Genomic DNA, 27,184 nt, shown 5'->3' on the forward strand with positions numbered 1-27,184 from the left:
GCCTGTCTCCAGTACTGAGGGTTAACCACACCAAGTTGTGGCCTTATCTTCCAAACAGTGGGAGTGGGAGGTTGTGGGGAGGCTATATCCATGTTAGCGTACAGTAGATGCATTTAGATGGCACTAGCTGCATTTCCATTACATTTTTTTGCAAAATAAAAGTGATATTTGTTAATTTTGATAAACAACAATTGTGATTTGCAGGTGTTTCCATTGAACTGTATTTAAAGCATTGGCCTCATGTCTCATAAAGAGGAGAAGAACGAGATTTTACAAAAACTGCGGCTTATGCAGGGTAGCCACATAGCATCATTTTGGGGTTTTCTATTTGCTGTGGAGAATTTGCTACGGCTTTTCGAAGCTTTTCTTCCTTACTTTCTTTTATAAAACTCTGAAATTCACTGTTTGTTTCATAACACGCCATCGTTGCCAGAAATAAACTTGGCACGACTCTCCACATCACGTCCGGGGACACATAAATGCGAAAAAGTGTTTTTCATTACACTTTTGCAATGTGTCTCATGGAAACGTCTGAAAACCCCCCTCATGAGTGTGTAAAAACCTTTTAGCAATATTTGAGACTATTTCTATTAGCAGTTTTTTTTTATAGCGATATGTAGTTTTCTAGGTGTTATGGAAACGCACCTAATGACTAAGGTGGTAAAGCAGAACATCCAATAACTGGAAGGTTGGTGGTTTGAATATTTTATGCAAGAATATTTGATGATGGTGGGCATTGGCCAATCAGATCAAATTTATTATTATTATGACGCGCAATGTACTAACAACCTATCCATGCTGCTTTCCGCCAAATTATTCCTGGGATAGGCTCTAGCTTCCCATGACCCTGACTGGACGAAGTAGTTAAGAAAATGGATGGATGGATGTTATTATTTTTATTATTATTATTATTATTATTATTATTATTAGTAGTAGTAGTAGTAGTAGTAGTAGTAGTAGTAGTAGTAGTAGTCGTAGTTGTAGCAGTAGTAGTAGAATTGGAAAATCTCTGGAACAAACCAAGACTGAAGTGGTTGAGGGAAAACTATTGTTTGTATCCAGGAGACAGAAATTAATCTGCTGCTTTAGTGTCCATTAGACAAACTGTCTTTTTCAAAGTCTTTAGTTGTTTTCATCTTCCTGCAGCTCCTGACAGAAACCCCAGCGGTGTACGCAGCAACTCCACACAACCAGGGACTCTGGTCATCACGTGGGATGTGAGTAGTTAAGTTTGCATCTGTGTGATTGTTGTCTGATATCGTCATTAATCCAGGTCTGTTTTTAATCTGTGAAATATGGTTGCAGGAAATGGCAAAGCGTCTGCATAATGGTCATGACTTCCACTACAAGGTGTTCTGGCGAGAAGTGAAGGGGAAAAATGTGCAATGGCAAAGTACTTCTGTAAAGTTTCCCCCACTTCTCGTCAACAACACGGGTACCTACACACCGTTTGAGATCAAAGTCCAGGCTGTCAATGCAGTTGGGAAAGGACCAGAGCCAAACAAGACAATTGGTCACTCTGGAGAGGATAGTAAGTCATCTGATTATTTTGGGTCATTCATTCCTGCCACAGAACCAGAACTGTACTGGCCGACAAATCTAAAGTGATTTCTATGATTAAAAGTGGGACAGTCAAAGCAGATGATTCACATCTGGTGGTTCTACGTAAGAGCTGTGATACTTCAATAAGACAGCCGAGGATATGCCGGTTCTTATTGAGCTTATCATTGTGACAACGCACAACTATCCTGAAGCTCTCACCCAACTGTTTTGAAATGTTTATTCTCCTAAAGGTTGCATGTTTTAGGCAGCTGTCCATATGCATCCTTGCTTCATGTTTCTTTACCTTCTCCAAGAAATGGTGCATACCAGTGACACCTGTCCCAGGCAGTGTCTGTGTTGGCATCAGGGTGAGTTAGGACACTGGAGTACTAAAACAGAGCATCAGCCACTTTACATCCTGCTAGCCATGTTTACCACTCATACCAGCTCTGGAAGAATCCACAAGTGTACTACTTGACACTACTTGAGGTTTACATTTGGTCGAGGTAGTCATTCTTTTGTAACCTTGCTTTGAAGACTGAACATTAAATCCGTTCAGTTCAGATCAAGTTGCTGGCCATGATATTGGTTCGGTGTTCTCAATTCAATTCAATTCAACTTTATTTATATAGCGTCAAATCACGGCAATGCCATCTCAAGACGCTTTACAGACAGAGGGGAAAACATAATGAAAGCCAATTCATAATAGCCTATATAAGGAAACCAACAGATTGAGTTGAGTCCAACTCAATCTCCCATCCTGAGCAAGCACACTGGCAACAGTGGGAAGGAAATGTGCAATGCGTGCAGCTCGTGAGCTGCAATGTGTGCATGTGCTGTACTATTGTCCAAGCATGGATCCATGCAAATAACGGAAAATCCAAAAATTTAAGTCAAACCTGAACGGAGCCCATTCAACATGCAATTTTCCATTTGTCTGAGATTGCTCTCAAGGGGGTGGGGCTTCTGTTAAGAAAGTGACACTCAGACTGCTGATTGGACAATAAGCAGATTTGGATGAACAAAATAAACACTTTTGTTGTGTGGGCCAAGGAGGACCTGCCACCTGCCACTGGATCTGAAGGAGGAAAAACCACTAATGAACTAAATATTGTTTTAAATAGTTTGTGATTAAGCTCAGAAAGAGACATAAACAAAGTTGATCTTTTTTTTTTTTTTTTTTTTTTTTTACCGGTGTCTGATACTTTTAAAATAAGTAAACATGAGGGTCAAACAGTAATTGTTATAAACAGGTGAAATTTAGATGGCATTTCCACCTATTTGATATCATGAGGGGAGTTTTATACTAGAAGAATAATGTAGCTTGCCATAACTCCCCCTTGGGAATATCTAAACTAAGAAAAAACAAAGACCAGAAACAAAGAGCCAAACGGATGTAATAAAGAGCCATCTTGGTGATCCGGTAGCTTGTCAGGGTTGAGCAGGAATTTTGTTGCAGCTCCCAGGTTTTCTGGGAAGGTTTAAAAGGACTCTGAGAACCAGTGGCTTCTTTTACTACAATAAAAAAAACATCTCCTCTGATTAAATTACTCACTGAAAACCTGCTTATTATTCCTCCGTATTAAAACCAAAGGCTAATTAAGCTACTTAGATATACACTTGTGTGTCTCAGTCTTGTGATTTTTAATTCCATTTCCATTACACATGTAGTAGGAGGTTTTCAGATAAAGTAGATGGATGTCTTGTAGTAATTAGTTGATTCAGATCTTAGTAATCTCATTTCTTCTCCCAGCGGACAGCACGCTATCTAAAATCAGACGCCAGGAAGCATCTCAACCTGTGTGTCGCCTGTATTTTCTTTTGTATCTTGTTTTTTATCATCTCAGTCATCACAGTGTTTCTTGTAACTACTTTATTTTTCAGAGATCAGCTTCTCCAGCATGTCTTAATTGCATCGGTTTATGTGCACCTATGACCTTGTCCCACATCTCATTCAGCATCAAAAGCATCATCACAACCCTGTCATTTGGTACAATCCTGACGTGGAAGAACTCAGTTCTCCTCTTCAAATTGCTCATCATGTTTGGTTTGATAAACAAATTTGAAAAATGTAATGTTATCTTTTATTATTATATTACATTTATTCAGACTACATAACCTTAAATTAATGTCTATGGTTATATAGACTTTAAAAATACATTTGTACTTCTAAATATTCTTCTATTTGCCTCATACTTTCAAAAAAGTTCTGTTTTTGATGTAGTTTCTGCTGGATGCCTTTAGTGAGGAATAGAGTTGAACATTTAAAGCAGACACTCTGCTCAGGATCCACCAAACTGGTGGATCATGTCTTCAGCTATCAGAGATGTGGTCCGCCCTCAGTCCTCCATATCTCACAGATGGTGGCTGCTGATTTGGGATGGACATTTTGTCGGATGGCTGGTTGATGATCTGCTGATTTACCTGTAGATGTTGAACTAATTACTTTCTAGAAGTGGTTCTTTCTTTCTGGTGTTTCTTTTCTTCTGTTCTGTATGTTTTTCACAGCAATAATGCTCGATCCTTGTTTGTTACTGTGGACAAAATAATTACTCCTCCTGTGTCAGTATCTCCAGAACTTCTACCCAACCAGGCCTGTAATGAGCTTGCTTATTTCTTTACCAACTAAATTCTGAAAATCCAACAGTCAGTTAGTACTTCCATGACAGGGTCAGGACAAATGTCCTCGCTGCGTCCATTGAAAGGAGACTTAGACCACATGACAACCTTTTCTCCAGTCAGTCTGAAAAACCTGGATGAGATCATTTGCCATCTGAAAAAACCATCACTTGTAGTCTTGATGCCCGCCAACAGGGTTTCTCTAGAATGTTTCATGATGCAAGATCTCTTTTACAGATTGTAAAGGTGTCTCTGCTTTCAGGTTTCTTCCCTCAGGCCCTAAAAACAGCCACATCAACCAACTACTGTAAAAGAAAAACTTGTCCCTCATGAGCAGCTACAGGCCGATATCAAACCGCTCTTTTCTTAGTAAGACTATAGAAAAAGCTGTCTTTCAACAGTTACACAACTTCCTGACACTAAATAACGGTTTTGACTTCTACCAGTCAGGTTTTCAGGCACATCACAGTAATGATACTGCTCCAGTTAACATCTTAAATTACAGTCCTTGTACCACTGGATCCCAGTGCTGCATTTGACAAGGTCAACCATAACGTCTTATTAGAATGGTTGAAACACTAGGTAGGACTAGATGGCACTGCAATTAAGTGGTTTGAGTCTTAGTTCAAGGACAGGGACTGCTTTGTGTCCATAATCAACTAGAAATCTGAGTGAACAAAATAACCTGTGGAGTTCCCAAGGCTCCATATTGGGGCCACCGCTGTTCATGCTCCCACTCATTCAAATTATGAAAACAACTAAATAAAAGTGCTACCATAGTTATTCTGATGACACACAAGTCTATATTACCATCTTACACGGAGACTACAGTCCGATGCAAACTCTGATCAATTGTATTTAAGACCAGATGTGCCAGAACTTGTTCAGCTAAATGAAGATAAAACTGAAATAATAGTTTTTGGAATTAGAGAAGAAAAAATTAAAGTCTGCTATTGGCTTCAGACAACTCCGTTAAAAACTAATGGCAAAGCCAGAAATCTTGGTCTAGTCCTGGACTCAGACCTGAACTTCAGCACCACATTAAGACAGTTGTGGAGTCGACTTTTATGGCTTAAGGACCCTATCGAGGATTAAAGGTCCATGCATTTGTGTTTAGTAGCCCAGACTACTGTAACGCTGTCCTTACAGGTCTCCCTAAAAGTCCATCAGACAGCTGTAGTTAGTCCAGAATGCTGCTGATCCAGTCCTCACTAAGACCAAGAAAGTGGATCATATAAGTCCAGTCCTCAGATCTTTACACTGACTTCCTGTCTTCAATTATTTCACTTCTAAATCCTACTGTTAGTTGAGAAAGCACTGGTTTCTGACCAAAATACATTCAGGATCTTGTGATTTGATTTGAACAACCAGATCCCTCAGGTCATCAGGACCAGGTCTGCTTTCTGTTCCCAGAGTCAGAACTAAACATGAAGGTTCAGTTTTTATGTTTCCCATACATGGAACAAACACCCAGGTTTACTGCAGGTTTGCTGAATCTCTCGACTGTTTTAAATCAAGATAAAAACCTTTATGTGCTGCCTTTCATCAAAATAACACTTAATTTATCACATTTTCATTTTTTATTTGAAGCATTTTTCCCACTCTTTTTATTTGATAACTTTCTTTTTATTTTAAACATTTCATTTTATTTTTTATGCTTTCTGCATCTCACTGTAATGCTTTAATTTTTTTTAATGCAAAGCACTTTATACTGTCTTGTACATGAAATGTGCTGTACAAATAAACCTGCCTTGCCTTCATTTTGATTATGTTGAGTTTTGGGCTTTATATTTAACTTCATAAGGATGAGTCTGGGAGTATTTGATCTGTGTTTTAGCTTGTTATCTCTGTGTTTTCTGATTTTTTACATAAAAGTAATTTAAAAATATACTTGAGCAATGCATACGTTTCCAATAAAAGCCTAATCTGAAAAATCTCGTTTGGCTATTGTACGAAATCGGGGTCTCCAACTGTGGTCCTTGTGAGCTACCATCTTGCAGGTTTTAGTGTTTTCCTGCTGTGGCCCTCCTGACTCAGATCAATGGCTCATTAACAGGTAGGTGCAGAAGATGCCAATAAGCGTTGGAGAACCTTTTCATTTTAATCAAGTTTATTTTACAAGGAAAACATCGAAACCTGCAGGATGGTAGGTCATGAGAACCGGAGTTGGACTCCTGTATGAAATAGTAGAATTCGTAGGATGTGCACCTGGCTGTCTGAGCGCATGTGCCATGCATTTCTTTTTCCAGATATTTCAATCACACGTTTTAGTTGGGATGAAGTGTCCATGATCTGCTGTTCAACCAACCATTATATAGACATGAGATTGGTAAAACGAGTTACTGATTGCATTTTAAAGCCACAAACTCATATATTTAATTTATCGTTTCAAACTGGTTCATATACACAGAAAATGAAAATTGCTAAAGTAATACAATTATTCAAGCAAGGGAACAAACATCAGTATGCAAACTACCGGCCAGTATCACTCCTCCCACAACTTTCAAAAATATTATCAAAACACTTTAACAAAAGACTGGAAAACTTTATGAATAGATATGAATTATTAAACCAGAGACAATATGGATTTAGAGCAAAGAGTTCAACATCTTACACAATAATAGAAGCAACAGAAGAAATAATCAACGCATTAGATGAAGGAAAACATGCAGTTGCCATATTCATAGATTTCAAGAAAGCATTTGATACAATCAATCATTCTATATTTAAAAAAAAAAAAAAAAAAAAAGCAACTTTATGGAGTTAGGGGAGTGGCACTGAGGTGGATTACATGTTATCTGTGTGACAGAAAACAGTATATGAAGATGGGAGATCATGTGTTGGGATGTATGGCGATTGCCTGTGGTGTCCCTCAAGGGTTGGTATTTGACCCCAAATTGTTTAATATATACATAAAAAATATATTTCGAGTCTCTAAAGTGTTAAAATTATTATTATTAGCTGATTAAACCAATGGTTTCTACTCCGGAAATGATTATAAAGAGCTAGTTATTACTATAAGTAATGAGTAAGAAAAAAAAATGGATACATGATAAACACATAAATAAATACATAAATTGTCATTGAATTTAGGAAAAACTAAGGTAATAGTCTTTGGTAATTATAAAAATGAAGAAATATACACATGCATATAGATAATGAAAGGATTGAATATGTAAAAGAAATGAAACTCCTAGGGGTGATATTAGATGATAAAATTAGAAACCCCACGTCAGACACATACAAAACTAAGTGGCAAAGAATATTTCAATCATAAAGAAAATAAAGCTGTTTCTGGATCACCAGTCACTCTACATTCTTTATTATTCACTGATATTACCTTACTTACAGTACTGTGTAGAGGTCTGGGCCAACAATTATAAAAACCACACTTCACTCACTATTAATACGACAACAAAGGTCAGTTCGTGTTACACATAAAGCTGCTTATTTGGATCATACAAGTTCTTTGTTTTTACAGTCCAAGTTACTAAAACTCCAGGACCTGGTTAAGTATCATACAGCACAACTTATTTATAAGGCTAGCAGAAACTTATTACCACACCTTGTACAAAAACATTTTGTCAGAGAGATGGGGGGTGTAGATTGTGAGGGAACATCATCTTTAAAATGCCCCTGGTGAGAAGCAGGAAAAGTTTTTGTGTGTTTGTCTGTGGGGTTAAAATGTGGAACAAGCTGAGAGAAAATCACAGGCAGTGTCCAAATGTCCAAAAATTTAAGTCTATATATAAAGACATGATAACTGTGCACAACAGAAAAAGTTTAGAATGAAGACATATTACATACACTGAGTAGTTCTAATATTATTGTTGATATAAATGTCACCATTGTTTTTATTAATATTATTATTGTTATTATTACAGCATTGCTCCATCACTGATTATTCATATAGATTATGACATATAAAGAATATAATAATAATAATAATAATAATAATAATAATAATAATTATTATTATTATTATTATTATTATTATTATTATTATACAGGTATTACTACTATACTGGGTTGGTACTGTTTTATTTCTATTGGGTTACTATTGTTGTTATTGATACTGTATTTCTCATCACTCGGGTGGGATTATGTATAAGCTTATGCATCTACCCACTCCTTTTAAACATTTTTGTCATGTTTTATTTCTGTTTTTTTCTTGTTTTTGTTTTTAGATTTCATTATGTTCAAATAAACTTTCTAAACTAAAACTAACCATTGATAAAGAGTAAAGTCCTGACAGACGTTACAGAGGAGAGAAATTTGTACATGCTTCTGGCCTTTCTTAAGCTTCTGCTGGTCAACACCATGAATAACTGTCATAACATCAGCAGCCAATCACATCTGATCTACTAGCACATGGAGTAGCAGCCAAAAACAACGTCCACCAAAAACTAAATACAAACAAAAGAGTTACGTAACACAGGATAGCCATCTCAGACACACTTGTACAAGACAAAAAGGGAGAAAAAAAAACAATCAAACAACAAAAGACAAAACAATGCAGCATCTCCACTTCTGGAAGCTGCTTATTCAGTTCAAAATCCCAGATAAAACAAAAATGTATATAATTTATTAACCAAAAAGAAAGCCTAACTTCAGAAAATGCTTAAAAGAGATGATTAAAAATGGCAAGATTTTATTTGCCTGATTTTCTTTACATGAATGATAGTTTTAGGTTTCCTGCTCCACAGCTTTTATAAAGAGTAACAAGGTATAAATATTTGACTGTGATTCATAAAAGCTCTTTGTAAAAAAAAACTCATGTCTGAGATTGTTTCTGTTTTATTCAAACTGCATCTGTGATGCTTTGCCTAATGTTTCATTTACACTTTGTTTCTCTCCTTCAGAGCCAGAGGAGGGACCCAGTGGAGTTTCAGCCACGGTGATGAACACCACGGTTATGGTGACATGGAACCAAGCCCAGAAGGTCCGAGGTTTGCTGCTGGGATACAAGGTACCAGCTACTACTACCCAACACCTGAAGTCAAAAACTTCTCACTGCCAAGTTCAAGCAATGACATCCTCCTTTGTTCATTTTTACACCTGGATCAGTGTGTTAGTGTGTGGTGCAAATAAATGGCAACCAAGCATCCATATGTGTGTGTGCATGTTACGATTTAACAGTGGGACAGGTGACAGTTGTGTGCAGAGGTGCTTGTAGTTTTAATTTTAAAAAAAAAGGTTAGTTATTTGAAGCAAAAATAGTAAAAGTGTTTAATAGCCAGTGCTTGTGATAAAAGGTAGATGAAAGGTAAAGAATTTGAATTCAGTATCAATCTGAGTTTCGTATCAACAACATTTTAAAAAAAGATCAAATACATCATGGATCATGTGTGAATATTTCCCTGAATTTTAGAAAAAAAATATAATCATTTAATAAAAATCCTTAATTACAAAAATATTTTTATTTGGCAAATATTTACAGAAACACTTATCTGGTACCAGATGCCTCACTGGTCAGCTTAGATTATTTATTGAATTTTGGGGGAAATCATTCAAGAGTTACACACACACACACACACACACACACACACACACACACACACACACACACACACACACACAGTCTGGTTCTACATGACTTTGTGGGAAATTGGCGTAATCCTTCCCTTTGGGGACATTGGACGTTAAAGAGACATTATAAACTAAGATTATTTTCAGTAAGTTATTTTCAATGCATTGTGTAGTATTTGTGTCTTGGTCATAAAGAAAATGTTACATCACCAATGTGGGCGTAGTTCATAACAAAATGAAAGTATGATTTTTACAGGTTAAGAAATAACACAAAATGGCCAGTTTGGCTTTGGATTTAATGCTGAACAAGGTTGTGACCAATATCTCTTCTGTGGACTGTTGGGTACGCGGGGCTGGCGCAGTTGGCTGGGGCGATGGCTGGGGCGATGGCTGAGGCAATGGCTGGGGCGATGGCTGAGGCAATGGCTGGGGCGATGGCTGGGGCGATGGCTGGGGCGATGGCTGGGGCGATGGCTTGGGCGATGGCTGGGGCGATGGCTGGGGCGATGACTGAGGCGATGGCTGGGGCGATGACTGGGGCGATGACTGAGGCGATGGCTGGGGCGATGGCTGGGGCGATGGCTGGGGCGATGGCTTTGGCGATGGCTTTGGCGATGGCTGGGGCGATGACTGGGGCGATGACTGAGGCGATGACTGAGGCGATGGCTGGGGTGATGGCTTTGGCGATGGCTGGGGCGATGGCTGAGGCGATGGCTGGGGCGATGGCTGAGGCGATGACTGGGGCGATGGCTGGGGCGATGGCTGAGGCGATGACTGGGGCGATGGCTGGGGCGATGGCTGAGGCGATGGCTGGGGCGATGACTGAGGCGATGGCTGGGGCGATGGCTGAGGCGATGGCTGGGGCGATGGCTGAGGCGATGGCTGGGGCGATGGCTGGGGCGATGGCTTGGGCGATGGCTGGGGCGATGGCTGAGGCGATGGCTCGGGCGATGGCTTGGGCGATGGCTTGGGCGATGGCTGGGGCGATGGCTGGGGCGATGGCTGGGGCGATGGCTGGGGCGATGGCTCGGGCGATGGCTTGGGCGATGGCTGGGGCGATGGCTCGGGCGATGGCTTGGTCGATGGCTGGGGCGATGGCTGAGGCGATGGCTGGGGCGATGGCTGGGGCGATGGCTGGGGCGATGGCTTTGGCGATGGCTTTGGCGATGGCTGGGGCGATGACTGGGGCGATGACTGAGGCGATGACTGAGGCGATGGCTGGGGTGATGGCTTTGGCGATGGCTGAGGCAATGGCTGGGGCGATGACTGGGGCGATGGCTTGGGCGATGGCTGGGGCGATGGCTGGGGCGATGGCTGGGGCGATGGCTTGGGCGATGGCTGGGGCGATGGCTTTGGCAATGGCTGGGGCGATGGCTGGGGTGATGGCTGAGGCGATGGCTGGGGCGATGGCTTGGGCGATGGCTGGGGCGATGGCTTTGGCGATGGCTGGGGCGATGGCTGAGGCGATGGCTCGGGCGATGGCTGGGGCGATGGCTGGGGCGATGGCTGGGGCGATGGCTGGGGCGATGGCTCGGGCGATGGCTTGGGCGATGGCTGGGGCGATGGCTCGGGCGATGGCTTGGTCGATGGCTGGGGCGATGGCTGAGGCGATGGCTGGGGCGATGGCTGGGGCGATGACTGAGGCGATGGCTGGGGTGATGGCTGGGGCGATGACTGGGGCGATGGCTGGGGCGATGGCTTTGGCGATGGCTGAGGCGATGGCTGGGGCGATGGCTTGGGCGATGACTGAGGCGATGACTGAGGCGATGGCTGAGGCGATGGCTGGGGCGATGACTGAGGCGATGACTGAGGCGATGGCTGAGGCGATGGCTGGGGTGATGGCTGGGGCGATGGCTGGGGTGATGGCTGGGGCGATGGCTGGGGCGATGACTGAGGCGATGGCTGGGGTGATGGCTGGGGCGATGACTGGGGCGATGGCTGGGGCGATGGCTTTGGCGATGGCTGAGGCGATGGCTGGGGCGATGGCTTGGGCGATGACTGAGGCGATGACTGAGGCGATGGCTGAGGCGATGGCTGGGGCGATGACTGAGGCGATGACTGAGGCGATGGCTGAGGCGATGGCTGGGGTGATGGCTGGGGCGATGGCTGGGGTGATGGCTGGGGCGATGACTGAGGCGATGGCTGGGGTGATGGCTGGGGTGATGACTGGGGCGATGACTGAGGCGATGGCTGGGGCGATGGCTGGGGCGATGACTGGGGCGATGACTGAGGCGATGGCTGGGGTGATGGCTGGGGTGATGGCTGGGGTGATGGCTGGGGCGATGACTGAGGCGATGGCTGAGGCGATGGCTGGGGTGATGGCTGGGGTGATGGCTGGGGCGATGGCTGGGGTGATGGCTGGGGTGATGGCTTTGGCAATGGCTGAGGCGATGGCTGGGGCGATGACTGAGGCGATGGCTGAGGCGATGGCTGGGGTGATGGCTGGGGCGATGGCTGGGGTGATGGCTGGGGTGATGGCTTTGGCAATGGCTGAGGCGATGGCTGGGGCGATGGCTGGGGTGATGGCTGGGGTGATGGCTGGGGCGATGGCTGAGGCGATGACTGGGGCGATGGCTGGGGCGATGGCTTGGGCGATGGCTGGGGTGATGGCTGGGGCGATGGCTTGGGCGATGGCTGGGGTGATGGCTGGGGCGATGGCTGGGGTGATGGCTGGGGTGATGGCTGGGGCGATGGCTGAGGCGATGGCTTGGGTGGTGTTGGTCAGGGAGCACACTGCTTCAGGGGTTGGACCCTGTCATAACTGCAGCTCTGGATTACTTTTCCTATTGATATTATTTATATTGTGTACAGTTTTACTCGTGCAATACATTTTTAAATTTCACCTACATTTTTAAAACTTTAAAATATATTAACTTTTGTTGCACTTTTAATGTTATATTTCACGTCTTTTTTCTGTTTTTGGATGTTCTTTTTTTTTTTTTTAATTATTTGAATGTACCGAAAATGGTATTCTCCCTAATCGCGTTGTTTATAGTATGATGACACAAAATGGCTTTCTGATCCTGTTAACTTGAACATTTACTCTAATTGTTCTGAGTGGACAACAAGGCTTAGAAAAACAGAGTTGATAAATGCTTTTCCTTGACAAGTTATTTGACCTTTAGCTGTAATTGTGGCATTTTGTACTTGAGCGACTGTGGATCATATTTACATATTGCCCTCCCTTTTGTCAGATCTATTTCAGCAGGCTGAGTCCCCGGAGTGGAAAGGTCTGGAGTTCTCTTCGTAAGAAACATCATGTAGAGGAGCAAGAGAAGCACAAAGACAAGGACAGCTGGATGGTGGAAGTTAAAGGCACGGCCACATCAAAGCAAGTCGGAGGTCTGCGTCTTTTCTCTAAGTATATGGTGTTGGTCACCGCCTTCAACAGCAAAGGGGAAAGCCCTCACTCCTTACCTTACCACTTCCACACTCCAGAGGGAGGTGAGTTCAACATGAAAATTTAGTCACTTTGGTTTTAACAAAACCTGATTTTCAATTACAAACTGATATTATTTGTGAATATTAATTTACAATCACAAAATCTATTAGAGAATTAAGCCCATTAAAGCCTACAAACACAAAAGAAACAACAAACATCAACAAAACCTCAACAACAAAACAAATTTTACAGTCAACTCATCAAAAGAGCACCGTATGAAATGTCACATCATGTTTTCATTTAGAATGGTTCCACTGATGCTTGGTTCTCAAATCTCAAAATACCACATGTATGTACAAGTTTGATCATGTAAAACTGATGTGGTGCACCTAATTTTTCACTGCTGCACCTGTGCATGTAACAAAAAACAGCGTTTGCATGTAGCTAACTTAATAACTCTATTCCTATGTTTAGTAAGCAAGTCTCCTTAAGTAACTTTTGTTTTCTTTTAAACTGACAAATCTAGCACATTTATGTATTGCGATTCTTTCCAACTGCAGTCATTGCAAAATGAATCTCACCTTTAGTAAGTTGCTTCCAGCTGATCTGCCCTGGCATATTGTCAGATCTTATTTTTTGTTCATGTAGACTGTGGACAAAAACATCTTAGTGCCGACGTGTTCCATCAGAAACAGAATTAGTTTCCTGCTATTCTGTTAATTGAAACACAACAACAGTAAAGTTTGTTCGTTTTAAATAAACTTTGGTAAAGTAAAACTTATATAGCTATAAACAGCAAGATATTGCAGATCCTGTCCAAATCTTATAATTTCTTTTAAGAGAAAATTAAACCATTTTTCATTCATTTCACTCAGTCGAGAACAATTTGGAGTCAAGACAGATTAAATTCTCTGACTGATTTCCTGGCACCATTGGTCCAAGGCAGGGATCCCCAATCCTGGTCTTCCTGCAGGTTTCCCAAGTGTTCCTGCTGGAACACACCTGACTCAGACTCAGACTAGCTCTGTGTCACGATTGGTGGTGGAGGTAAGGACCCAAATGCAAGGACAGGAGGCAGGAATGCAGAATGAGGATGTTTAAATTCCCAAGAACAAACTGAGGGCAGAAATAACATGTGGAAGCAAACAAAATGAAGCAGCAAACAGAACTGAAACTAAGGGCATAAATACTGGGACACCTAACAAGACACGGGTGTGGTGGACGAACTAAACGAGACCAGGTGAACTTAATGAACAGGAAATCAATACAGGAAACGACACAAAACTGAACTAAACAAGGAATACTACAAAATAAGGCAGGAAAACATTCATTCATTCATTTTCCAAATCGCTTAATCCAGTTCAGGGTGGCGGGGAAGCTGGCGCCTATCCCAGCTGGCTTTGGTCGAAAGGCAGGGTACACCCTGGACAGCTCGCCACTCCATCGCAGGGCGGCAGGAAAACATAACTGAGAAAAACACATAACACATCACATCATGACACTCTGCATGTCTGCTGAATACACATTGATTTGAATCAGGTGTGATGGAGCGGGGACACTTGGAAAACCTGCAGGACACCAGTTCTTGGCGACCAAGATTGGGGTTGTAAGGGGTGTAAATCACCAGTTTTAGCACAACTTAATATTAGATTCATTTAATAAATAGTGATTTGATCTTTGCTGATGGAAATTTAGACACAAGCTGATTTTGATTAGATTTAGGATCCACTGACTGATAAAACAGTCACAGATAACTTGATATAAACAATTGTATTCAAAAAGCAAGGAGAATATAATTTTTATTCCTTAACTCAGAATTAAAATGAATAAATGTTAATAAATCTAAACAAATAAAAATAAAATGCTACCAGGAGGAATTATACAGGGCAATGGAAATTATTCTTGTTTGTGGGTCTTTTCTTCCTCAACTGTACTCAGAGTAAGCACAGTATTTATTTTTATCATTTTGCGTTGGAATATTTAGAGGTAATAAACAAATTACAAAGTAAGAAATGAACTGTTGTTTTTTTTTTTTTAAGTTTCACAGGTACATGCTGAGAGGTTACTTCCCCAAAACAGGCTTTGGCTACGATGCACTGTCAGCTCATCTTAATAACAGTCAACATATGGTTGTCATAAACAAGTGCATTTAATAGGTATTTACAAAAGTTTATAAACAATGAAAAACTCAGTCAGTATGACAACAGTAGTGACCGGTCCCAAACCAGAGACAGAAAACAGACCAAATACGAGCAAACACATGACCTGGCATCACATTAGTAGAGTTTTCATGATAAGATTCAGTCCCACTGAAGTAAACTAAACTGAAGTAAAACTAAAAGTTCAATTTGAATAAATCTTTTAGCAAAATAATGTATTGTACGAGACCATGACTGGACATCTACTTTTATTTCACACAGGTTAATAAATCAAATGTTTGGTGGTTATTTCTACATCAAGTCCTTTAAAACCAACAAATGCTGTTTTAATCCATTCAGTCCATGTTCTCCCACCTGATAAACTGGTTAACACGTCTGTATCAGATAGTGTTTAACTGTGACTCCAACCACAGATTTTGTCATAGTTGCTTGGATAAAGTATACTGAAGCAGAATGACGGCATCATTCGGCTTCATCACGGGAGGAGGAAGAGGATGGTCACTGCCTGCTGGGATCTAGAGAGCAAAACAGTAGATTTTCACCATCACACAGATATGAAACGATGATTTCAGACATGTGAAGACTTTCCTGTTTCCAGACTTTTCCAATTCTGTAAAGAAAAGTCCCGTTTACAGAAGAATTATTCTAAGAAGTGTCACTGCATGTAAAGTACAAATCATGCTGTAACATCATCTTATGTCGGGTACTTCGGAGAATCGGAGTAACTGCAAAACGGTGCTCTTTGATCAGTCGTTGATAAAGATAAAAAGATAAAAATTTCCTTTTACGCAGAAAATTGTAGATGGTTCTTAATAATAATTAATAATTGAGCTTCTAAATCTTTGGAGTGGCGTTAGTGCAGACAACATAAGTGACAGCTGCTTCAGGTGGGAGGAGACAGGTAGAAACTTGCTTCCATATGGTGCCCTGCTAGTTAGGAGGTTAACAGGGAGTACGTTACCATGGTAACAGACTCTGGGTGAGATTACCTTTCTCCCTGGAACACAGAAAACACAGACTTTTCCCCAACATACTTTTTAACAAAACCCACTTTCTGGAACTCATTTCCCAGTATATATCTGTAAACTGGAAAACAAATAAACAGAACCTTTAAACATAAGATTGTATCTATTCTGCACTGAAATTCAGTTTTATAACACATGAGCCACAGAATTGTTTACTTTCATTCCATTTCCCCGTAGCTCCTGGTCCTCCTGCATCATTAAGGTTTGAAAGCCCCACAGAGATGTCGCTGACTCTCTTCTGGACTCCTCCACTTGAAACCAATGGTATTCTACTGGGTTATGTGGTGCAGTACCAGCAAGGTAAGATTTCAGGAAGAAGCTGTAAGAACAATAAAATTCTTGCTAACTTATCAAACATCATTTGCATATATGTTGCAAATCAGTAACTTCAACCTGCAAAGTTATGAAGTCTAAAAATTAAAGTTCTGCGTTTACATCTCTCTGGTTTGGTTTTCATCTTTAGAGGTGGAGAGTCGAGACAGCCCTGTGAAGATGCAGATGATCGGCGATCCCAACGTGAATCACATTTCATTGGAAGATTTAGACTCCAAAAGTTATTACATCTTTAAGGTGATAGCACGTACCGCTGCTGGAGATGGACCTCCTATCACGCGTAGGGGAGCCACGCTGTTTGAAGGAGGTGAGACTCTGGTGGTTTGTTTGGAGTAGTCTTCTCTTCCCAGTTACGTTCCAGTGGACTGTCCAAGCAGATCTAAAGACTCCAAAAAATGTCACAATTAAACCAAATTGTGAGAAGGCTGTAAAAAAAAAGTTTAGATGTGTAGAAATATTTCATGACAAGCTGAGAGTGTTTGAAAGATTTCCACTGTCATTCTATGGATGTCATAACTGGAGGTGAGATTTGGGGGGAAAAAAAAAAAAGAAAGAAAATTGAACCATTGATTGAGGAAAGAATCATTAAATAGAAATCTTCACTTATTAATTTAGCTTTTCTCAAAAACAAAACCCTCTAAAGTTTTTATTTCTGCTTGATGATGTACCAAACTGCATCTCTCTCATTGACTGCTACTGGATTGACATCTCTGTGGGTTTTTTACTGGAAAGTAATTTGAGTGGGATTAAAAAGGTGTTTTTAAGAATGCAGACTATTGTATTGTGTTCATCCCATTTATCTCCGCTTCCAGTTCCTCCAACAAACATCACCATATACCCCAGTAACACATCATTCAACCTTACCTGGGTGCCTGGAGAACGAGAGCGTAACCATGGTTTCCACATCCACTATCGTAGGGAGGCTGGTAAGTATTCAGTAGTTACTGTTTCAGCTGAGGAAAACAACACAGGTTGGTAACAGGAGCGGTAAACTGATATCAGTGATCATTCATTCCTGGAGAAACAGCAGAGTGATTGCTGAAGGCAGTTTAGGCTGCTGCTGTTGCTACCCGGTTAAATAGTTTGTTTATCTCCGAGATACCGAGACATTGTCCTTCAGGATGTTTGTGGTTTGATTAACCAGGATGTCAGGGATTTTTATTAACCAAGGAGTTAGTGGAGTTATTAACCAGTTATTTAGTGGTACTTTAAATCATGATGTTATAAGTGTTATTAACCAGGATGTTATTAATGTTATTAACCAGGACATTAGTGATGTTATTAACCAGTTATTTAGTGGTACTTTAAATCATGATAGTAGTGTTTTCAAACAGAATGTTAGTGATGTTGTTAACCAGGACGTTAGTGGTGTTATAAACCAGGTGTTATTACAAGGTAAGAGTGTTATTAACCAGGATGTTAGTAGTGTTATTAACCAGATATTATTACCAGGCTGTTATTAATGTTATTAACCAGGATTTTAGTGGTGTTATTACTGGGTTATTAAGTGGTACTTTAGATCATGATGTTACTCGTGTTATTAACCAGGACATTAGTGGTGTCATTAACAAGGATGTTAGTTGTATTTTTAACTATGATGTTAGTGGTGTTATTAACCAGGTGTTATTACCAGGTAAGTGTCAGTATTATTAACCAGGATGTTAGCAGTGTTATTAACTAAGATGTTATTACCTGGCTGTTATTAATGTTATTAACCAGGATGTTAGTGGTGGTATTAACCAGGTGTTATTACCAGGTAAGTGTCAGTATTATTAACCAGGATGTTAGCAGTGTTATTAACTAAGATGTTATTACCTGGCTGTTATTAATGTTATTAACCAGGATGTTAGTGGTGTTATTAACTACGATGTTAGTTATATTTTTAACTACGATGTTAGTGGTGTTATTAACCAGGATGTTAGTGGTGTTATTAACTACGATGTTAGTTATATTTTTAACTACGATGTTAGTGGTGTTATTATTCAGGATGTTAGTGGTGTTATTAACTACGAGGTTAGTTGTGTTATTAACCATAATGTTTTTAGTCAGAGGTTTCATTAACCAGGAGATTTGTGGCTGAAAATTTTCTAAGAAATGAAGACAGATGTTTCAGACTGAATGCAACAACAAATGTTTTGGTATTATTACCGTTTTTATTTTAGCTGTTTGTTAGAAAACACATCCAGATGGAGAAACCCAGTCAAGACTCTAATAAATAATCATTCCAGTCATTTCTAACATTTCTGTGTATCTTTGTGTTGACTTGAAGGAACGTGGCAGGAGTCAGAGGTCATAAACTCTACGCAAGGCTTCTACTCACTGACCGGCCTCCAGCCTGGAGCGCGCTACTATCTAAAGATCCATCATGAAAACAGCACTCAGTGGGAGGAGTCAGTCTGGACCAGGGGACCAGGTATTTGTCTGGAAATGTAAAACCTTTGAATTTTATTCAGCTGAATGTCAAAGTATTCATGAAGAAATCTGGCGGTCGTTTTGTGTCTTGCACCATCTTGTGGCGAGATGCATTTATCTATTATCTATTATCACATGGACCGCACCATGAATATCTGGACCAAAAACATTAAACAGAGGCCGACATTTACTGGTCAGGGCATCATAAGATCTCAGAGTTATTCTGGTTCCCAGTTTAGTTACACTTCAGTGCATCTATAATGTCTAATCATGATTCATCTGATACAAACTAATTTTATTAACTGACAATCTGCACTGGGATATAAAACTAATATTGTTATAATTTATCAAAAGCAGGTCAATAAATAGTTTAAAAAGTTTGCAAAGGCTGATAATTTTCTATTCAGTCATATATCCGGCATCGTTTTGTTATAACTACTGTAGACGTGTCCTGCAGCCTAAACAGATGACGTGTGAGTGGTCGGTTAATGTTATTGACTAAATTCATTTTATTTTCTGGTTACAACGTTGCCCTTTTAAGGGCAAATGATGTAACATTTAACAATATCCCCATGTGTTGTAATCTGTTAGTAGTATTAACTTGCATAACAGCCGTTATCCGCTGAATCACATGAAGCTGGACGGCAACAGGGATACATTGAAAGTTGTGTCAGGTTGACTATTTCTCATCAAAATTGACAGTTTATATTAAAATCCGATGGTTCCTCTGCTACGACACGATGTCATTTCTCTTCTATTCTCTGTATGTTTGCCGTCGCACCCCAATGCAAACACACCACCATCAGCGGACAGTGTCAACCCCTGTCCCATCCACGTCATGCAGAAAGCAGCTTCATGGAGTAAACCTCTGTGTTCTTCACATTCAGTTTTCCCACTGATGCTCCAACGGCCAAGAAATGTTCAAGTCCTTCTAGATTTCCTGGACATTGTAAAGAAAATCTTTTGTTGTGCTCAGAGATGCCGCCTCAGGATGGCGGAGACTCTACTTCTGGTGTTTGCTCACGTTCTTCAGTAACTTTGTAAAATCACCTCCATTCTCTTTAATGTAATCAGATAAGTCAGAGTCCAGTGTTTTGTCTCATCACAGTAAACAGAAGTAAGAAGAGCAGTAACACTTACAAACAAAGGATTCTCTGCATATTCAGTGGTCTTCTTCTTTTTTTCCCCAGTACCATCAGAGATGCCCGGTGGTTTCACCACCCAAGGCTGGTTGATAGGACTCATTAGTGCTGTTGTGCTACTCGTGCTGATACTGCTCATCCTCTGTTTCATCAAACACAGCAAGGGAGGCAAATATGCAGGTAAAGACACACACATGCTAGCACAATAGATCCATGTTAACTTTGATATGTTATTGATGACTAGGAATTTTTCTCAACAGTTAAGGAGAGAGAGGAAAAGCAGGTCGACTCTGATGCTCGCCCAATGAAAGATGAGACCTTTGGAGAATACAGGTAGATCATCTCTCACATGAAATTACAGAATTTATTTGTTGTATTTTTATCAGGGGAGACTGAAAACAAACAATCTTTACTGAAATTTACACATCTACGTATATATTTATGTTCTCTAGTTTCCATTTACAAGACAACAGTAGTATGCGTCATTATCCCCTTATATTACTACATGTATGTATATTTAAGTAGTATGCTTATCAGGTTTTCTCCCATATCACATATTTCACGGTCCTGTTTGGAGAATATCTTCCATGCAATGCTCTGGTCTTCATTTATCTAATGTTTTTTCTACAATAACTGTTAGGAAAAAAGGAGAAATACTGAAAAAAAACCTAAACAATTCAAAGTACTTAAAGCTGAATGCTGAAACTAGGGCCTGAATTATAAAGCAAGTTTAATTATCATGGATCTTTCATATTTATGTAGTTTAAGTAATCCTCAGGGTTAGTTAGGTTAGTGTTGGTAATCAATAGAAATATGGTTGTTAACTGTCAACTAGTCCAAGTTGTAGGACTAGTAAAATGTACACATTAATATAAAACAGGTCTTGTCAATTTTAGGAGTTTTCTGATGGAGAAAAAGTTAAAAACAAACATATAACAAAATAAACTCTAAATGTATAAATCTATAAACTTTTATGTTCAGCAGTTTTACACTAAACTTACTAAGTTATCAAAGCAAAACTGTAAGGTTTTTTTTTTTAAAGGGACAGAGCATATTTTTTATACAGGATTGTATTAAACCTGTCAGGCCGACACGTCTTTCTGATGAAGATGGTGGAAAAGTTTCTTTAACTGGAGAAAATCTGTGTGTAAAAACTGTTGCTGATTTGTTGTGTAAACAGAAGAACAACTCTGCATGTTTCTGTGTGACCGCCACAGCTTTTATTTGCTGGATTCTTTTCCTGTTTTCTATTAGAGAAGTGACAAGAAAGGGCAGAGAAAACTCAAAACTGATCAAATATTCAACTTTCATTTCTTTTTTTTTTTTTTTTCTTTTGCACAAGTCGTGTTAGCTGTTAAATTTTCTTTTTAATGTGACGGTACATCAGTTATTACATCTGTCATTCCTTCTGAACTCCCTTTTTTTACCTCCTTTAATGCACTGCCTGCAGGTCCCTGGAGAGGTGAGGGATTCTCTCTTTTCATTGACCTTTTATTTGCCTTTTTTGTTCTGGTGTTTCAGATTTAACTCAAGTAAAAGGAGATCAATTAAATTATTTTTTCTTTTTACAGCTTCTATTGAAATGTGACAATAACTTTTCGAATTTATCACAGTTTCTTACATTTTTCTTGCACTTTCCTGTTATTGTTTTGTTCCGCTGTAACACAGGAGAAAATGTTATTTAAATATATATTTTTAAGATTCCCATAAATAAAAAATGTATTTTGATGTTGCATCATGTGCATAAGGTGCAAACTGAGCACTATTTAAAGGCATGTGAAAGCTCCTTTACTGCATTTCCCAACATTTTAATGCTGCAGAGTGAATCCATCGTTTTCCTGATGTTTATCAGCTTCATTCCTCCTTTCCTTTGCTGTTATCACATCGGATGTCACGTGACCTCTGTAATGCAACACGTTATGTTGCATTACATCGCTCATATCCGTCTTTATATGAGCTGCCATTCAGTGATGATTTCCTCATTTTCATGATCAAAGTCCTGTATCTTATGACAGGTTTCAAGTGTTTGTATTTCTCTGTGTCTTCTTCTAGCGATCTGGATGAGAAGCGCTCGGACAGCCAGCCGTCTCTGTGCGAGGACAGTAAGCTGGGGAGTGAAGACTCTCTGGCTGAGTATGGGGACAGCGTGGACATTCAGTTCAACGAAGACGGCTCCTTTATAGGCCAGTACAGTGGTCGAGGGCCTATTCCCCATGGCAACGAGAGCTCTGATCCAGCGTCCCCAGTGAACGCAGTCCCACCTCCCCCCATCGCTCCGTCTATGTCCAGCATCCTCAACCGACCCAGCTAGACAAACTCACATATATATTCTAAAGATGCAAACATGAAAGGCTGCAACAAAAACACAAAGGGACAGTCCACTGTTCATTCCAGTTTCTTTCCAGCTGCCTGCTCAGATCATACACCTGATACACACACATCGGTCAGGTGGTCTTTCACTCTTATGTACGGAAGGAAGAAGGGAGCCGGAGCACAGGAGCAGCTGTTTGTCAGGACGGAACGAACAGGTTTACATCACATGCACAGTTTGTCATGATTGTCATCCAACACTTCATGTGACTGCAGACACCTCCACAAGTCAACTGCCAGCTTCATAAAATTACTCTTTTTACTGATGTCAGCAGCTGCAGAGATGGATGATGAGCTGTGTTATCCTTCACCATGACTACATAATGTTTACATTCATTTCTTTACCTTTTTAAAATCAATTGAAACTTTATCTATTTGTCGACTTTATTTGTTTACAAAGAGGGATGACAACATCCCGCTACTGTTTTCATGATGCATGAGTTTCTCAAAGCTTAAGAAGAGCTCAGCAGGTCCGAACATCAGCTACTGAGAGCAGCTTCTGAAGAAAATATGACACACTGCGTCTTTTATAAGATTTTCTTTAAACATTTGAACCTTTAACTTTCATTTTGTTTCTTGAAATCACTGAATTCTTTGTGAAAATGTTATTTTATTAGGAAGTTTGTCTTTCATAAGTTTTTATTTGTGTTTGTGCATGCCCAAATGGTTTCACGCAGCCTTCAAAGTCCCTCCCAGTGTGAAGACTGGGAAGACGAGCTGATGCTCCGTCTCTGCAGGGAGATCTGCTGTCCTGCGAGTCAGTTGTGTCTCTTCTCGGTCAGTCATCTGAGGACCAGGATAAAATGCGGCTTGCTGAACTCTTCTTCTTTTCCTAAATGCTCTGTGTGCATTTTGAAATGGGTGAAGATATTTTCTTCACTTGCACGTGTGCTTTACCTTCTCAAGTTGAACTCTTATCTTTGAAGCAGATACTTCAACAAATGGACCTTTCAAAGCAGCAGCGACGTGTTCCAGGGTTCAGCTGAACCGTCCTGGTGGTGCAACAAGGGAGGGGGACTTTAAACCGTCTGGAGGGGAACAAAGAGATGACGAAGAAGAAGTCTGTTTTTTATTCTCTGAATGTACATTTTTTTAAAAAAAATCATTTTCTTTAGATGATCCTTTTTACTTCTGCTTCTTTTATAAGATAATCTGATATTTTTGTTTCATCTGTTGCTGTGATCGACTTTGTGCTGCAGTAACCTGACGCTGCAGCCCTTGCACCACACAAACCCCCGCCCGCTTCATTCCACCCAGCATCCTCTCATCCTCTGCTTCCCTTCTTGTGTCATTTAGTAGCTGGTAGATTTAGACAACACTAGAATCATAGAGAATAAGAATCTGTTCAGTTTCTCCGTAGCCTTTTAGAAACGCACCAGGCTGAAGTGTCACGCCAGCTCCTGGTACTGGAGGGGGGGGGCTTGGTGAGGTCTTCTGACACCCAAGAAAAGCCACTTGGAAATCAGTCTTTAACTTAATGTCATGACCTTTCGGCGACAGACGGGCTGCACTGCAGACTGTGCACAGTGTCTCCAGCTGTCCCTGATCCAGTCTGACAGGATCAGGAAGGAAAGGTGGAGGAAGATGGAGAAGGTGAAATACTGCAATGCTAAGATGTGCTAATGTGTGCTGTACTGTAGCTTATAACCTAACCCAGACTGTAAACTAATAAATAAACATGGACTCTGCATATACTGAGGACACCTGAGCAGGTTTTCTTCTGTGTGATGAATATGTGTGTGTGTGTGTGTGTGTTGTAGCAAAGTTAACAGTGTTAGTGCAAGAGGGCTTGTTCAGTCATTCATAAGATTACCAAGATTTATCAACAATTTCTGAGGAACCCGAATTACTGGCTTTAACATGTAGTTATGATCCTATTCTCCTAAAATGAATCGTTACTACCTGTAAAAATTCATTTATTTTATTTATTTATTTAATTTAATGAGGACAATGCACAACACTTTATACACATTTAGTACAGTTTGTAAATATGCCAGATTTGGCTAGAAGCTACTTTCCATCCGTAGTCCTCAGAAAATTCTCCATTATTAAAAAAAAACAACTAATGTATTCACTAAGTTTTTTAATATTTTACTTTCACAAAGGATTCTGGGAGATGTGTGTATCGAGGTTACTCTCAGGTTTATCTTCTTTGACAGAGGTACTCCACCGGTTCTACTGATGAAGACACCTCATCCTTATCCTTGTCTGATAGTGATCAAACTTTACACTTTAAATCTTCATCCAGTGCCAAAAAACTACAACTCTTCATCTGATTTTTTTTTATCTCCATAACTTAACACCATAAAGGAAAACAGGTGTCTGCATGCAGGGCTGAACAGGCACCACGCTCGGCCACTTGATCCTACTGTTCACACTGCTGCTGCTTCCACTGATACTATGATTTATTTGGCATATTAGAAACACCAGCCGCTCTCCATGTGGGCCAACAAACTGGACATCCACCCGATTGACAGCTGGAGGTCTTGGTTCACTTGCAGACAGACCATCCAGTGCCTGCACCTCCTTTACAAGGACCAAACCTGATCTGTTGATTTTTTTCTGTGGACCCAACCTGATGCATTGATTAAATAATTGATAATACATTTATATATCTATATCTATATCTATATCTATAGATAGATAACAAAAACAACAGCACAGTAAACATATTTGAAAGTTTATTTTAAGTTTATTTTTATTTCATACTGATTATGATGAAGAAAAATCTTTCAGTTTCTTTTTCTAAAGAAAGTTTCTTATTTCATATTTTTGCATGATTAAAAGAAAAATTCCGACAGATTCTCTGCAATGATGCCAACTGGCATGTGCCTGAACCCAACGCGGTGCACCTCCTTCACTGGGATGGGAAGGACACTGGAACTGGGGGGAGACACTCAGACAGGCAGGAGAAACTGGTGCAGAGAGGACTGAGGCTGCAGCTGGCTCACCTGTGTTCATGTGATAAAGAGAATTAATTTAATATAAATATATTGTTTAACATGTACTGATGGAAGAATGTTAGGGCCACTGAAGAAAAAATTCTGTATATAAGACAAATAAGTTGTCTAATATAGCTGCACGATGGCATTGTGGTTGACCCTGTGGCCTCACAGCAAGAAGGTCGCTTCGATCCTCGACAGGCTCAAACGGTGGCCTTTCTGTGTGGAGTTTCCATGTTCTCCCTGTGTTGGTTCTCTCTGGGTACTCCGACTTCCTCCCACCATCCATGTTTAACTGGTTACTCTAAATTGTCCCTAAATTGGAGTGTGTGTGAGTGGTTGTTTGTCTCTTTGTGTTAGCCCTGTGACGGACTGGCAATTTATCCAGGGTGTACCCTTCCTCTCGCCTGAAGGCTACTAGGATAGATTCCATCTCCCCCGTGACCCTTGATCGGACTAAGTGGGATGAAAAAATGAATTAATGAATGAAGCACAGATGTTCAGTTCATCCTTGTGACACTACAAAAGCAGTAGTTTACTAAAATATGGACACCGGAGCACTCTTTCAACTTTGACCCATTAGACTTCTTACTAAATAAAAATTCTATGAAAATCATTACATTATTTTTTAATTCTGGTTCAATAGAAATTTTTTTTTTTTTTTTAAAGAAAGCAAACAAATATGATAATTTATTACATATTACATCAGTCATGAACTAATATTTTGTTGTACAATCCTTTAATCCTGGACGCCTCCCTGGTAAGGTGTTCCAGGCACGTCCCTCTGGGAGGAGACCCCGGGGAAGACCCAGGACACGTTGGAGGGATTACATCTCTCGGCTGGCCTGGGAACGCCTCGGGATCCCCCCCACAGAGTTGGCAAATGTGGCTGGGGAGAGGGAAGTCTGGGTTTCCCTGCTTAGGCTGCTGCCCCCGCGACCCGACCCCGGATAAGCGGCATGGATGGATGGATGGATGGATGGATGGATGAACAATCCTTTAATGTTTCCGCTCCAGTCAGGTGTTTTCTGTTCCTCTCAGTCAGACTTCTGCACTTGTTGACAGGTATTTTGTCCCACTGTTCAACAGAAAAGTGCTCCAATTTGTCCAGGACCAATTTGTTTGTTTGTTTTTTTCTTTCTTCAACTCAATTAAATAAAAAACAAAACAAAACAAAACAGTGTCTTTTATTACTAAACTATATTTTTGCAAATTTTTAGTTATTGTTCCTTTTTTAAGTCCCCAGTTATTTGAGTGAATGTTGTAAATTCAACTTTTTCTTCAATGAAATTTTATATATATATATATATATATATATATATATATATATATATATATATATATATATATATATATATATATATATATATATATATATATATATATATATAAATATAAATATATATATAAAGTTCATCAGTTTGAATATTGTGTTTGTCGTGTATGCAATGGAATAGGTTAAAAGGGATGTTTACACTTGACACAATGTCCCATATGAAGTGGAAGTGGCGTAATGTATTGCACCAGTGAACCATCAATCCCCTTGTAGAAGTCAACTCAGCAGTAGCTGAGGATGAAATCTGACTAACAAGTTCAGAAATAAAAACAAACAAGCTGTTTATTCCAGTCGTGTAAGATCATTTCCTGGTGATCTTGTTAAAAAAGCCCCAAACTGCAGAAGATCCGGGTGTCTCTCCTCCATCCCGTCCTGCTGTAAAGTGACGACCTG

General features: G+C 40.3%; 1 protein-coding gene across 1 annotated transcript in view; it reads left to right on the forward strand.

Moving 5' to 3' along the window:
* LOC306754627 (neural cell adhesion molecule L1.1-like) overlaps positions 1-24,100 on the forward strand; it is a 45,011-nt gene extending 20,911 nt beyond the window's left edge. The window contains exons 16-26 of the mRNA XM_079238651.1: positions 1,147-1,217; positions 1,306-1,531; positions 9,024-9,130; positions 12,885-13,134; positions 16,434-16,556; positions 16,720-16,896; positions 17,402-17,515; positions 18,859-19,002; positions 20,192-20,323; positions 20,404-20,476; positions 22,196-24,100. Of these exons, the coding sequence (XP_079094777.1) occupies positions 1,147-1,217; positions 1,306-1,531; positions 9,024-9,130; positions 12,885-13,134; positions 16,434-16,556; positions 16,720-16,896; positions 17,402-17,515; positions 18,859-19,002; positions 20,192-20,323; positions 20,404-20,476; positions 22,196-22,454 (1,676 nt within the window). The 3' untranslated portion in view covers positions 22,455-24,100. The remainder of the gene's footprint in view (positions 1-1,146; positions 1,218-1,305; positions 1,532-9,023; positions 9,131-12,884; positions 13,135-16,433; positions 16,557-16,719; positions 16,897-17,401; positions 17,516-18,858; positions 19,003-20,191; positions 20,324-20,403; positions 20,477-22,195) is intronic.
* Positions 24,101-27,184: the final 3,084 nt, after the last annotated feature.

The sequence above is a fragment of the Telmatherina bonti genome, assembly GCF_933228915.1.
Source record: "Telmatherina bonti genome assembly, chromosome: 4".
NCBI lineage: Eukaryota > Metazoa > Chordata > Actinopteri > Atheriniformes > Telmatherinidae > Telmatherina > Telmatherina bonti.